The 14,989-nt window shown below is 41.7% G+C and overlaps 1 protein-coding gene across 1 annotated transcript in view; it reads right to left on the bottom strand.

Annotated features, from left to right (window-relative positions):
- The window catches only part of SDC2 (syndecan 2), a 101,962-nt gene extending 87,522 nt beyond the window's left edge, over positions 1-14,440 (bottom strand). Inside the window, exon 1 of the mRNA XM_016125457.2 lies at positions 13,783-14,440. Coding sequence (XP_015980943.1) covers positions 13,783-13,842 — 60 coding nt within the window. The 5' untranslated portion in view covers positions 13,843-14,440. The remainder of the gene's footprint in view (positions 1-13,782) is intronic.
- Positions 14,441-14,989: the final 549 nt, after the last annotated feature.

Here is a 14,989-nt window from a genome sequence, read left to right as displayed (position 1 = left end):
AGCCAAAGCAGTTCTTCTGCCTCCTCACAAAACTTTCAAATTAAGCGTGTTCTAGGAACTGACTTCTATAATGAAATTCACTATTTCTATAAAGTAGTATTTCACAAACTTTAATGTGTTTATGAGTCACTGGGAATCTTGTTAAAATGCAAATTACAATTTAGTAGTCTCAGGTGAGGTTCAAGATTCCGTAGTTCTAATGAGCTCCCTGGTGATGCCCATGCTGCTGGGCTGGCGCCCACCTTTTGAGTAGCAGGTCCTAAAGCAGTGGCCTGTAAGCCTGGCTGCATACTGGAATTACCAAGGCAGCTTTACATACTGAGATCTCGACCCTACAACCAGGAGCTCTCATTTAAAGTGGCCGTACAGTCAGAGGCGTGAGCCATTGCTCAGTACTTCTCAAACTCTAGCATGCCACAGAATCACCTGGAGGGCTTTGTAAAAATCATTGCTAGGCCCTACCACCTGAGTTTCTGATTCAGTTAGTCTGGAGGCCCAGAAATTTGCATTTATAGCAAATTCCTAGTTGATGCAGGCGCTGTTTATCTATCTGCACTTTGAGAACCACAGACCTAATACCAGAGTTATGTGACTCGTAACACCTCAATTTCTAGTAGGAACAAACACTTCTATCATCAAACTGTATTATGCCAATGCTCTGGAACACCTACCTATCAGGGTACACGGGGAGGAAGGGGTAGAATTAGAATTGACATTTCCATTCCCTTAATTTCTAAGATTAATCTATGTGCACACTTAATACTTTATAAGGACACAGTTAACCCTACTGTCACCAAAACAATGAACAGTAATGTTGAATTTTATTCTAGATATTACAGACTTATTGGGTTTAAGTGCCTATGAATCATAGCAAATGGCCCTTTTTAACAGAATAATCCTCCTAACTCTACTGTAGGAAAGATGCATGGTGAATGGCAGTTTCTAAAGGGTCAGCATTTTAATGTTATCCGGCAGAGCAATCTGTACAGGCTTTGAGAAGTCTAGGATTCTTAAGTGAGGTTTTTTCCCCCTCTGAGTCAATTAAAGATATCCCCCTTTATTCAAGGGATGGAAAATTGTGTTTCAGAGTGGAGTGAGGTCAAACATGCTCCCAAATTAGATATATGAACAAAGTAAACTATGAATAGATTAAATAATGGGCTGTGGCTTTTTTACTGAAGCATGAACTAAAGACGACTCAGATGCCTTATTCATGGGACAGCCTAAAGCACTCTCTCTTCCCTACTTTAACAGGAAATAGTACAGTTCATGGAATTAATTTGATTTGAAACAGGTCCAAATCGCTGAAGTGAAGTGCAGTTACAATAAGAGGGCCATCATTAAGACACGTGTAGGGCTTATACGTGATTGGTAAATTCAGAAAAGTCTTAGAATAAATTTCCAATCAGTAAAACGCAATCTCTCTGTTCAAAGCATGAACTCAGGCAAATCTAATAGGCTGACCAAACATGATTTTCTGCAACCAGGCCAAGAAGACAAGTATCCTTTGTTCTACTAAGGAAAGTTTTCCTTCAGAAGGGGAAATGTTTCGATTTTTTAAAGACATCCTCAGGTAAACTTAATTTATATGTACATATAATCTCTTGTCTAAAGAACTCTCAAATGCATCATAATCCACCAATGTAATTATCAGAAAAGTATGAGCCAACAGACAAATGTTGAAGAGAAGGATAGAAAAGGAAGCTGGAAGAGAGAAAGCATTTTTCAATTCTGCATAGTTAGACTGTGACCAGCAGATCAGTCCTGTGAAGCCGCTGTACTACAGGGGGCCGAGTCACAACCAGTGGAAAACATGGTTTAAGATGACAAAAACCTAATCTGTAAGATTTCCCTCTAAGCTAGAGGAGACCAAGAAAGGCATATAGGGCACTGATTCTCAAACCTTCTGGAGGTTGGAATTCCCTGGAGTGCTTTTATAAACAGATAGCTGGGCCCCAGCCCCATATATTCTGATTTAATTGGCCCTGGGTAGGGCCCAGACACAGATAGCTTTTAGAAGCTCCCCAGGTGAATTTAATGTGCAGAAAGGTTTGCGAACCACTGATTTAGAACATGCCCTTCACTATCCAAATGAGAACTAAGAGCCATGAAAAGAAAAAAAGGGGAAAGAATTCAGCCTCTCTTCTGTCTTTCCTAACTGGTCAGTGGCACCGTCATTCTTCTTAGTCTCAGGTTCAAAACCTCAAAAGAGGATCCTTTCTTCTTTGATCAGCACATCTAATGAACCATCCATCCATTTCAATCAGTGTCAACACAGAGGTTAGTGCTGACTCAACACCCAGCACTCATCTAAATGCTGGGCATGCAGTAACTCATTAATCCTCACAGCATCTCTATTGTAGCTGCTGTGACTAAGCTCCTTTTTACAGATGAGAAAACTGAGGCACAGACTAGGTTACCAGCTCAAAGTCATATAGATATGAGCAGAGCTGAGATTTAAAAAGATTCCCATTAATTCTACTCCTTAGTTCTCGCATTACCAGACTGAAGCTTGTGGAGAGGAGCCATCAAAGTAATATGCTAAATATTATAAAGAAATCCGAATACAATGACCTATTAGGCCAAGCAACACAAATGAAGGGTCTGACAATTCATTATTCAGGCTGCGCCCATTAAATTACACTAAAAAGTGGTTATATATTTAAACACTTTCGCTCTTCTCTTGAATGACTGTAGTATCATGTCAGGACTCCTTAAAGCTAAAAAATCTGAGGCTCTAACTTCTGGATCACAAGCAACTAGTCAAGTAGTACCACCTTGCAGTAGAGTGACAATTTGAGACAATGAATGGAAACTGCAAATCACAGTTCTAAGCAGGAGATCGGTGTGGTAATCTTTAACATTGTTGTCTTTTAATAGATTCATTTCTTAAAACTATTACCCCAAAGACTCATTTTCTGAAAAACTATGACTCAAATATATTTATGTTATTACACTAAAATTTACAAAAGCAGTATTCAAGAAAAAAAGTGTTTGGAGAAAAGGTCAATCTACATCTGATACTGGCAAAAAAAAAAAAAAAAAACCTGAGTGAAAAAGTGTTTTTACCTGAGCCATTAGTGTCTCACACTATCTTTCAGGAAGGCACTGACATATTTTTAGTATAAAAATCCAAGGAATGCTCTCCTTTCCTTAACCTACAGTAGCAGTTATTTTCCCCTAGTTACATGTGGTATTAATTCATGAAGATTTTGCTTCTAGTTTTGACTCTTATCTCCACAAAGCTTTTATCACCTTTTCTCCCTACAAGACTCCAAAATCTTCTCAAGATTTACAAATCAACTTTACTTCAGTCCCTGACCTCTTGGGGTTTTCAGGGTCTTCCAAACCCCAATGTTCTTGGCTCTCCTCCCCTAATTAGCCAAAAAGGTTCACAAAAGAGTTAGCTGAAGCACAATTTTTGCTGGAAATTGAGAAATTATCTAAAAACCACCTTGTTATTCACTTTGCACAAAACACATCAACCACTGATGCAGACTGTATAACATAGTATATGCTCCATTTGGTATTTCATTTATTCACCTTGTTTGATGATGAATAAAACGTGAAGTTTGTTCAGTGCTTCTCATTAATGTGGGGAATGAGGGAGAAGAAGGAGCCAGAAGGAACTGTTTTAAGTAAGAAAAAAAAATACTAATTTACCAGATTGCCTAGACCCAACTTATACCTCTACCACCATGTGCTCTTGGACCAATGACTTAAACCTCCCTTTTAAAATCAATTCCAGCTCTCAAATCCACTGTTACATACTTAAAAAGCAGAATCCAAAAGAACATAATGGGACTCATCCTAACACCTTTATACTTCTTTCATCAGATAAGAGTACTTAATCTTAACACCTAATATAAGGTCCAGCTCTCACCTTTAAGAGTCTAAAGTTTACAGAGTATGGAGAATCAGACTGGTGAATTTTAAGGTTTCTTTCTCCCCTGATATCAAATAGATTACTCAGGTTCTAAACAATTTCTTGTTCACTGTATCTTTTGCATACCTTAACATTCAGAAGTCTTTCCTTGGAGAGCAGGTGGAGAAAAAGAGAAAAGTATCAAAATTAAGTGTCTTCAAGTCATCAAAGAGAATTCTTATTTTTCTCCAAAACAGTCTGCCACTTCAGGGAAGGTTCTGTTTTTGTTTTTCTAGAAAGCAGTGACTTCTCTTCTTATCCTTCTCAATTGTAGTTCTTTGGCAGTTTTGATTGCTGGATATGTCTAACTGGATTCAGGCAAAAAAGAAACTGATTCATGTTAAATATGGGTTCAGCCCATCTTCAATTACCCTAAATAATCCAAAGGTATATAATAGTTGCTAGAATGTACATATCATGTCATAATTTCTTTTTAACTTGCAAGACCAATAGAGATTTGCCTTTGCTAAGTGTGCAGTAACAAGAATTAACTATTAACTGACTGACTTACCAAACATAAAACTTCATTTACTAACCAATCAAGATAATCACAAAATCTAATCAAATCTAATATAATCAAATAAAATATCACTCTTCATCTAACTGAGTTCAGAAATAGGACATAAAATTAAGATTTTAATTCACTGGTAAACTTAACAGATAAATAAATCAATATTTACAATGTAAGATTCCAAATTGACCCTCTATAAGCATTTCATAATTACAATCCCAAGTACTACATTAGATTTTCAAGTCTTAACTAAATTTCCAACTTGTATATAAGTCTATTTTGAGCTTTAGCTGAGTGTGATTTAGCTGCCTTAAACTGTGAATAACTGCATTGCTTTCCTGATGTTGAAACATAGATGATAGAGGAAAGAAAAAGTGTAATTCAGCATTACACGTTACCTGTTAAAAAATAAACTGCTCATAAATTTGTGAAAATGTATGCCCTTTAACATCAAGAGTCAGAATGCAAGTATGAAACAAGAAACACAGGCATATTTATAAATATAACACATTCCAAAATTACCGAACTTAAAGCTCAAAGGAAAGAGAAACAAATGTGTTTAAAACACCTACTGTGGTTCAGGTTTTGCATTAGAAGTTTTCACAGTCATTATTAAAGGTAATCTTCAAAATAACCAAAGAGCAACATCCAGTTTAACACTGAAAAACCTAGCTCGGAGATGATAAATAAGAAATACCCCTAAGGTTATGTGGCTTTTCTGTGGTAATACCAGAAACTGAACCCCAATTCACCTGATTCCAAAATCTGCAAGATCATCTCCTGATTATCTCAATTTGGGAGAGTGTACCACTGAATCTTGGGAATGCTAAAACTACAACTTCATATGAATAAAAATCCATATATGTTATAACCCATATTTAATCACACTGTCACACACCTGTCACCCATGTAACCAGAGACTGTTGCCTAACAACTCAGTAAACAGTGGCTTTCTGGTTCCTAAACATGCCAAGCAAATTGAGCCATCAGCACAGATGTACTAACCCTAATATAGTAAACCCTCAGTTAACCAGAAATTACAGACCCTTATGTTAACATCTTTATAAACTTTTACCACATGCTTCTCTGCATTTGTTGAGATGATCATATCACTCTCCCTTAAACTTAATAACTGCACTGCTTTTCTGACGTTGAAGCATTCCTTGGAAAAACCCTTCTCGGGCTCATCATCATTCTCTTAATAAGCTGCTGTACGTAGTTAGATAATATTCTATTTAAAATTTTGGCATCTACGATCCTAGGTGAAACTGGCTTACAGATTAGTTTCCTTGTGCTCTCCTTGTCTGCTTTGGACATAAAGTAAAGCTAACCTCATGAAAGAAAAAGAATAGCCTTCTGTCATTTTCTAAGCTCTGGAACAAAAATTAGTATCTGTTCCTTGAAGGGACAGCATAACTTGTAAAACTGTCTAGGTCTGGTGCCATTTTTTTTTCATTGAAATTTTTGTTGAGATAATTGTAGATTCGTATGAAGTTGTAAGATATAATACAGAGATTTCTTGTGCCTTTTACCCAGTTTCCCCCCAATGGTAACATTTCATAAAACTACAGTAAATACCACAATAAGGATGACATTGATACAATCCACCAATCTTATCTGGATTTCCTGGGTTTTACTTATACTCATTTGTTTGCGTGTATTTAGTGCTATGCAATTTAATCACATGTACAGGTTTGTACATACATATCTATAACAGACATTTATCTATGTACTCTATTTAATATAACTCAAGTTTTACTATAGTTTTATGTCCAACATTTTTGTCTATTGCAGTTTCAAGTTATAAACATTTTTTCAAATACATTTTAATGGCTGTATGATATTTAATGTATAAATTAGAATCTTTTATTTAACCATTCCTCTACTGTACACTTAGGTGGCTTCCTTTTTTTTTAACTATTATAAGTAAGGCTTCTAAAAATACATTTACCCAGGTATGATTATTTCCCTTGAATAGATTTGTAGAAGTAAAATTACTAGAAAAGGTGGGCTCTTCACATCTTAATACTACAGATTCATCCAGTCCCTGTAATAAACCTTTCATGGGCCAGAAGTAATCGACAGCATATTCTCTTACATGGTTCACATGTAGAGAAAAGCTGAGAACCAGCATATCCCCAATATCTCAACACAGATCTAGACCACCCCAAGTCAGGGAAGAGAGCCCCAGTATGAAAAGGCAGGCTGGATCATGCAAATCCTGGGCTACCCTCTGGGGTGGAGCTATTCAAAGAAGCCCATTTGGTATGTCAAGCCCCACTCTTTAGGGAGACAGAAAACCAGGAATTAAAGTAACAGTAATGAACATGTGACAAAAAAGCATGAATATGCCATAAAAGCTCCTACTTATTTTATCTCATATAATCCTAAGAACCTATTCTAGGATATTCCATTTCCATTTTGCAAATGAGAAAACTGAGCACAGAGAGGCTAAGAAAGTTGCCCAAGGTTACACGGTAAGTGGATTCAAACCCAGGCAAGTCTCATCTCTAGTGCTCAGACTCTGAACCACTCTACCATACTTCCTCCTCACTTGAAATCTTGTTTGTGGTCTCCACAGCACTTACTGTGGGCTCCAGTGCTACACAGAAGCAGCAAAGGGAAGGTATTAGTTAAAGGCCCCCCGAACATACTCTGAAAATGAAGGTCTAGGCCAGAAACCAAATGAGAAGCCTGAGATCCCCTCAGTAACACATACCTTAAAAAGCCCTTGGAATTATATCAACAAGTCATGTTACCTTCTATCTCAAATGAAAGTGAATTCTCTCATATCAACTGGTCCCATAAAATATGTGGGAAAATGCTAGACATGAGATCATGAACATTCAGAGTGATGCATATCATCCTGGCACTTCACAATGAACACTCAGTGCACGTTAACTGATTATCATCAGCTATTAGAAATGACTTACTTTTCTGTACTGTGAATTAATTCCTTGCTTCAATAATAAAACAATAAGTATTTGACAGGAGCTTAATAATTACTCATTGATTAGGTTAATCATAACATTTCTCATTACACCCTGCAGCATTATAGAAAAAGTAAATCTTAAAGACAGAAAGTTCCTCTAGTTCATTCCATCATTTTAGAGATGGGGGAAATGAAGTCCCAGAGGGATTAAGATAGTTAATTACATGTGTGCAAAACCTCACTTATGCCCTAAATATTGTAATTTATTCTTATGGTCTTTATATTTAATAAAAAAATTATACAAAAATACATTTTACTCATTTTTTGATAAGAACTTGAAAAATACAACAATTGGCTATCTTGTTCCATGCGTCATTTTTATCATGCAATGGAATTCTGTTAATTGCACATAATCCTTAAATATCAGAACTGTTTGTGTTTAATTTACCTGTAGTGTCATAAAAAAGAAAATAAACATCAAAACACTCCGTAAAGGGCACATTTACTGCATCTTCGTGACATTTTTCATAAAACAGATTCAAAGGCAGAGGAAAGAAATATGAAAACATCTTTAGCCTCAATAAATTTTTCTATAGCTTGGAGCCCAAGACCATGAACTGGCTCTCACATCGCCAACTGCATACCAGTGGGCCTCCCTCTGCTGATACGAAATTCAAATGAGAAGTCTCCAAAGACTTCAGGCTTCTCCCCTCCTTCTAGCCCCGAGATACCCAGATACCCGAGAAAAACAGACATTCACAATTCTATTTCAACAGTGTTCTTTCTTATTCACAGACAGTCACCCCTCTAGCCTTGTTGTTAAAGCTAATGCTGCCCTAGAAACAGACTTGTCAAAACCCAATGGAGATTTTTAATAGTAAGATCTGAAGCTCAAAGGAGAAGTTGCTAAAAGGAGAAATTTCATGCATGTCTACACTTTAAATACTCCCTTTCTCAGTCTCCAAGCTCCCAACACTCCCTCACCACCCCTGCCACTTAATTCTAGATGACTAGTTGCACTCCACCCTATGATGCACACGTAACTCTCTCCTTCCTACATGCTGGAATCACAACCCAGCCCAAGGACACGGGAGGAAGCATGAATGTACACTGACGATGTGCAAGACTTGACATCGATAGCTGTTTATTTTTCACACCAACATTGCAGTGTTGATGAAACAGGTCTGGACGGTCAAAATTGGCAAATTAACCCAGGTCCACCCCCCGCCGCCAGGTGCTAGAGTCAGTTGACCCCAGACCTCACTGCCTTCAGGGGCCAGAGAGAAGCCCAGCTCCAGCAGGACCAACACACCCTCATGCCCTCAGCCATGGCACCTGTACATAAACGCCTTGCGGCATCAACAGGTGTTTATTGCAGGGATCATAGGTGTGGAAACAAGGGCCCTCCCCTCAGATGGCACCAACGTCTCAAGAATGTCAAAGGATTAAGAGGCCTTACGAATATCTTATATAGCTCTCTGGTTTCATAGCCAAGAAAACAGTCCAAGAAAGGAAAAGAAGAAAAAAACCACTTGGTACCTCTGTGCCTCAAGCGTCATTCCTATGCCCCATATTTTATGTTCACAACAGTCATGTTATAGATGTTCTTAGGTCCAATTTATACATAAACCTGTGTGTAGTTTAAGTGACTTGGTGTTTAGTTTGTCACTTAGTATACTAAGTAGCATAGTACTAGCAGCTGAACCTAGACTTGTCCACCTCCTAAGCCAAAGCCCTTAGTACTCTAGCCTAGCCATCAGGGTCACAGAACTACTTACTGCTGGGAGCCCTGGGCCTAAAACAAAATAGCATGGAATCGGGTAAAGTGTGTGACTCAAACTTGGATCTCACATGTAGCCGATTCATTAGAATCACCTGAGATGCTTCATAAAAATACAGACCACTTTGCCTCCTTTCAGGTTTCTGATTGTGTAGATCTGAGAGGAAGCCCTGAAATCTGTATTTTTACATACCTCGTGATTCTGATCATCAGTCTCCCTGCCTATTTACAGAATGTAAAGATAAAGACTAGATCTGTCATCTAAGGCTATTTGGAGCCCGGATTTGAATCAATAGAATTTAAAGGGAGAAACACTAATGATGTGGTATCCTGGGAGTATGCATGACAGTAAGATTGGTGGGCCAAGGCCTGGAAACATGATGGAGAGAAATCAAGGGGGGATAAGTCAGAAGAAGCAATATTATGGAGCATCTTATAAATCTAGCAGAGATATTTTGACTCCACACCATGATAACAAGGAAACATGGACTTTATGAAGCATGGGCAACACAGTCTAAGTGATACAGGATAAATCAAACAGTAGATGAGCATCTGGGCCAGGAAGGGCAACTGCAAGGCTGTTGACATGGAGGCATGAGCGGGCAAGGCCAAAGAAAGAAAATACTGAAGGGGAAAGCTATCTGGATCGCTAGAATGTGAGCTCCCAAAAGACAAAGCGGCTAGCCTGGATTACTCATTGCTTTATCCTGAGCACTTAGTAGATGCTGAATAAATATTTGTAGACGGAACAACACGCAGATGGACTTGGAAGCCAACTGGCAGTAAACAAATTAACAAAAACAAATGAGTCAAGGACAGCTTCAACATTCAAACCCAAAGGACTAGAATTAAGAGATGATACTGGCACAGTTGACTAAAAAAATTTTAGTAAAAGTCGCTTGTTTTCAGCAAAGATTCTTCCTCATTACTTCTTGATTTACTCTGAAACTTTATTTAAGCCTCTGCCCCATGAAAGAATTAGGTAATTCTGAGATACTGAAATGTACTCTCTGTCAACAGTGGAAGGAATGGCAAGTCTTCTGTCTTGAGAAGAAAATGACGGGTGAGATCTTTTAGTTTGATTTTTGGAAATGGAGGAGGGACAGTCTCATGAGAATCTAAACATTCCTTGCATGACCTATTGGATCACTGCCAGCTAACAACCCAAAAGCACAGAGGCTTGACCAGACTCCCTATAAACATAAATGACAGTGGAGGCTGGGCTGTGTGTAGCTAGGTCAGCCTGAGGGGCCTGGCCAACCTGAGAAGACCTCAGGCTCCCTGCAGCTGGCCATCAGGTCTCTAGCGGATTCTGTAGACTTGAGAACTAGTCCCACCAGGGGAAAAAAATTAGATGATCCTTTGAGAACCTTTCCAAACTAATGATTTTTTATTATCACCATCCGAATAATCATGTTACACAGTTTTTCGAAAGGTGAGCACCTTCAAAACTAGATGTACCAGGTTCCAGATGTAAGCGTTGGAGGGCATACTCAAACTCCTCCTAAGACACCCATCCTCTGCAAGCCTGATCTTATAAAATCTCTTTTTAAATGACATCTACCTACTGCTAACATCTAACAGAGAACAAGCCCTCGTTTCTATAAAATTCCCTAGCAAAAGTAATTTGTTTCATTACTTGAGCAGCCAAAAAACTTTTTTTTTTAGAGAACTGCAAAAGGTTATATGGTTCCAATTTTATTTTTCCTTCTAATGCAAACTTTCCAAAGCCTGCCTTTCATAATACACTGAGAGGTAATGCATGGGTCCAAATGACTTGACAGTTTCTTTTAATTTACACAGATCTAAGCATGTGTATAAAATTCCACTAGTTCAAAATGCTTCCTTTTCTTAAAATATATTTCCAGTTCAAATTATACATTTATAGCAGTCTGCAATATATTATTCCTAAAACTAAACAGTCATGTAAAAAACGGATGGAGAAACAGCAGCATATCACTACTGCCACACTCAGTCAGTCTTTCCCCTTGCCGGTTCCGGCAGTGAAAGTCCTAACCTGCCAATGGAAAGTATGAAGGCATCACCACAAACAGGCTGTCCCTGCTGTCTCCAGAGTCCATAAAGGGCCATCAGACCCTTTAAACTAACTGCTTTGAGCCTTGGTTCCTGAGAATATCTTTTTTTTCCCCTTGAGCTTAGTTTAAACTAAAGAATTCACTAACTGCAGACTTTTTTCCTTTCTTCCTTTTAAAAAGTCTTTAAGCTCAGATGATCACTACTTCTAACTCCCAGGAAACAGCAGCAGTTTTCAAATTAAAACGCAAAGTACTGGAAATAATGAGCTATAATGGTTAAATGTTTAAAAATTAAGTCTTTGAACTTTGCATACATTTATGTTGCTAGACATGCAACAAATACAGACTGAAAAGTAATTTAAATGGACTATTAGCCATCCTGAGCTTTAAAACAGTTTCTATTGAGAACTACTGATTCATTGCCTAACAAAGACTCTCTGCTAGTCTCCAAGTTGACATTTTAAAAATATCTAATCACCCTTTTGGATGATGTTCCTATTACTGAAAACAGCATCTACCACGGTGAAGGAGCTTACTCAGAAACCATCCAGTTCTGGCTGGAAATGAGATTTATTAAAACCCCAAAGACACAGAGTTTGGGGAAAAAGTGCCACTAGGTAGAACAGGTACAGTTCAGCCAAAAAGCTTTAAGGAGCGCTACCATCTTGCTTTATGCAAAAACAAACAAACAAACAAACAAACAAACAAACAAACAAAAACCAGACAGGCAGACTATAGAGACATTCTTTTTCTAGAATCCCCAAACGGAAATATTTTTTAGCAAACTCTGAACAAGTCTCAGCAAAGAAGGACCTCCTTAACCTGGGATAGTTTTTTAGGCAGGCTTTTCTTGAAGACCTTTAAATGGAGTTCTCCCTTTGCACTGTTTTGCAAGAAGATAAGCACTAATGTTTTTTCTGAAATAAAGAGAGATTCTCCCCCTTTTTGTGTACAAGAAGCCAAAGTTCATAACAGGCTGTGAGGTTACCAATCCCAATGGATTAAAGATTATTTGCCAAAAACAAATAATACCAATAAGGCTCAGAGTTCTTTTATAGCCAGAGCACCCCAGTATTCATCTTTTCTGTACAGTGTACAATCCTACATGCTCGCCAACCTCTAGTAACGTTTGGGGACTTGCTAGCCCACACAGAGGCTCCCGCACTGATGAAAAATGTCCATCTGCTGCTTAGTGCCAAGGAGGTTTTCCAATCCTAAACTGCCTCAACTCATAAAAGGAGAGAAAGGAGAAGTAACACTCCAGAGGGAAGAGTGAAAAAAAAACACAAAACCACCCTTAAAGATGACATTATTTGTCCTCGAAGAGACACTTCACTATATTTGAAATGGACAAGGTATTAGGTGGCAAAGGGAGGAGATACGAAAAACTGGAAATAACAGAAAGAGCTGCACTCGCTAACCAAAGCCCCAAATCGAAGTGAGGCTGCAAACGGAATTGGGGTTGCTTGGGCTTCCACCTAGCCGGACAAAGCTCGGGGCGCCCAGGTAGGGGTCCAGGAGGCACTTCCCATTAGAGGGCGCTCTTCAGGCGATGTAGGGATACAAGCTTTAGCGCCCGAAACCCATCCTGAGAAGGAGAAACCAAGTCTCCACTGCCGAAACCAAATGCCTTCAGCCTGCGGGAATCGGAGAAGACTCCTCCCGGCCTCGGTGCACGCCCACCAGGGCCCGCGATGGCTAGAGTGGCGGGCTGTAAACCCTGGTCCCCGAGATGCCATGCGACCCGAGGCCAAGCCGTGTGTCACATGCACCTCGCTTCGCCCTGCATGCTGCACTCCAGTGTAATCCGTATTAAAATGTCCTCCTGCCACTAAGGGCCGCCCTCCGCCCCTCAAGTAGAAAAGGGTCCCCGCAAAATCGGTATCCCAGCGGCCGGCGCCTTGACATTTTCTGGCCGTTCGGCGCTCCCCCAGCGGGACCGCGGACTGCGCCTCTGCGGGTGGCGTCTCCGTGTAGTGTCTGCTCCCTCGCCCCAGCCAAGGGGAACATCAAACAAAAGAACTTCTGCAAACTTTCCTCTCCCGAGGCTCGCGAGTTTCTTAAGTCAGGGCCCGTCTCCCCCAGAACTTGCATTCAATCGCGTAGGAAAGCTGGCGTGGAGAGATGGTGTGCGGAGAAAGGGACCTCAAACTTTCCAGGTCGCCCTCGGGTCTGGGGGAGAGAGCAGAGGGGACTCGTTCCCGCGCAAGCCCTGTGAAGGCCCCTGTCTCCTGCCACCCTTTCCCCTCGGTCCTTCCCGGGCGACGCAGTAAGACCCTCCGGGGGGGGGGCGAAAAAATTGAGAGTGACTCCTGTAGCTTCTGAGGTTCAACAAAACTGCGATTCTCGCTCCCTCATCCCCGGGGACCTCGGGGCAACTCCAACAAGCGGCGCTTTTCTGCATGAAGGGAAGGTGGAAACCGATGCAGGAGTGAGCGCTTTCGTCCCAGTAGCTCCCCCGCAGGGGAGCGCCACGTCTGGGGGTGTGGGGAGGTAGGAACCCCCAGGCGGCGCTGCCCGATTCCCGCCGGCCTCACGGACTCTACTCGGCCTCGAGCACCCTAAACGGCGCGCGCGACCCCCGCCTGGCCCACTCACCGACTCCGCCGACACGCAGGCCACCAAGCCCAAGGTAAGCAGGATCCAAGAGCGCTGCATATTCCCCGAGGTCTGGCTGCTCCCAGCAGCCGCTTGCAACCAAGGCGAAACGAAGCCTCCTGCTCAGCGCCTGGCGCAGCCCGCGCAGAAAGATCCGGAGCAGAGCAGCCGCGGCGTACGCGGCTCGGGCTCGGGGACTCCGGCTCGGGGCCCGGGGGCGCTCGCGAATCCTGCGCCTGCTCTCCCGTCCTCGGCTGCGCTGGGGAAACGCTGCGCCTTCTCACTTGTTGGTTTCTGCACTCCTGGCGCCGAGTTGTTGCTCTGGGGAGGCTGCTCTCTAGAGCTCTTCGTGCTCTGCTGCTGTTTTACTCCTCCGCGCACTCTTTCCTCGTGTCACGGCTCAGCTTCTGATTCTGAGAAATAAATTAGGGGGCTTGGAACGGAGCTGCAGCTGAAGTTTTAGGGCAGAGCAGTGGGGGCGCGCTCCGCACGGCAGGAGCTCCCGGAGTATCTGGAGAGCAGCGCCGCGGAGCGCAGCTAGTGGCTCAGCCGCGGCGCCCCTCCTCTTCCCGCGCCGCCGCCGCCCTCCTGGGGTCCTCCTCCTCTCCTCCTGCGCCCTCCTCCCTGCCACTCTCCCTGCCTCAGGAGCTGGCTTCTCCCGGCTCCTCCAGGCGTCTGGGAGATAGGAGGCGGCAGGGTGACTCCCAGCTAAACCCGGGAGAAATTCCTACGGGATTACGCCCCGATTGGCAGCTCCGGGAACCAGTGGGCGCCTGCGCCTCGGCGCCGTGGTTTCTCTGGGTCTGCTTGTCGGCAATCAGGAATCCAGTGCGCCTTCATTTTCTCGATCCGTTTTCCTCTCTTCTCCTCCTCGTGCTCTTTTCTTCTCTATTTTCTTTTCTCTTCACTTTCATTTTTTTCTGCAGCGAGAGACATATTTAGCATTTCTGCCTGCGAGAATTAGACCAGTGGAAAGAAACTGCTTTGAGAGTCGGAAACACACACACACACACACACACACACACACAGTTTACAGATACCTTCAAGCGGTATGAAGTGTTCATAAATCTCCAATTCATGAAAATTGTATTTTCAAAGAGAAGGCAATAAAAGTAAAACGTGTACTATTTCCCACCCATCCTTAATCTACCCACTCCAGCAGAATAGCGGGAGAGACAGCGAGAGCAAAAGAAAGGTGGAGGAAGAC

Source organism: Rousettus aegyptiacus, unplaced genomic scaffold (genome assembly GCF_014176215.1).
Source record: "Rousettus aegyptiacus isolate mRouAeg1 unplaced genomic scaffold, mRouAeg1.p scaffold_m13_p_15, whole genome shotgun sequence".
Classification (NCBI taxonomy): Eukaryota; Metazoa; Chordata; class Mammalia; order Chiroptera; family Pteropodidae; genus Rousettus; species Rousettus aegyptiacus.
The sequence above is the reverse complement of the archived record's forward strand: the minus strand, read 5'-3'. Positions and strand labels throughout refer to the sequence as shown.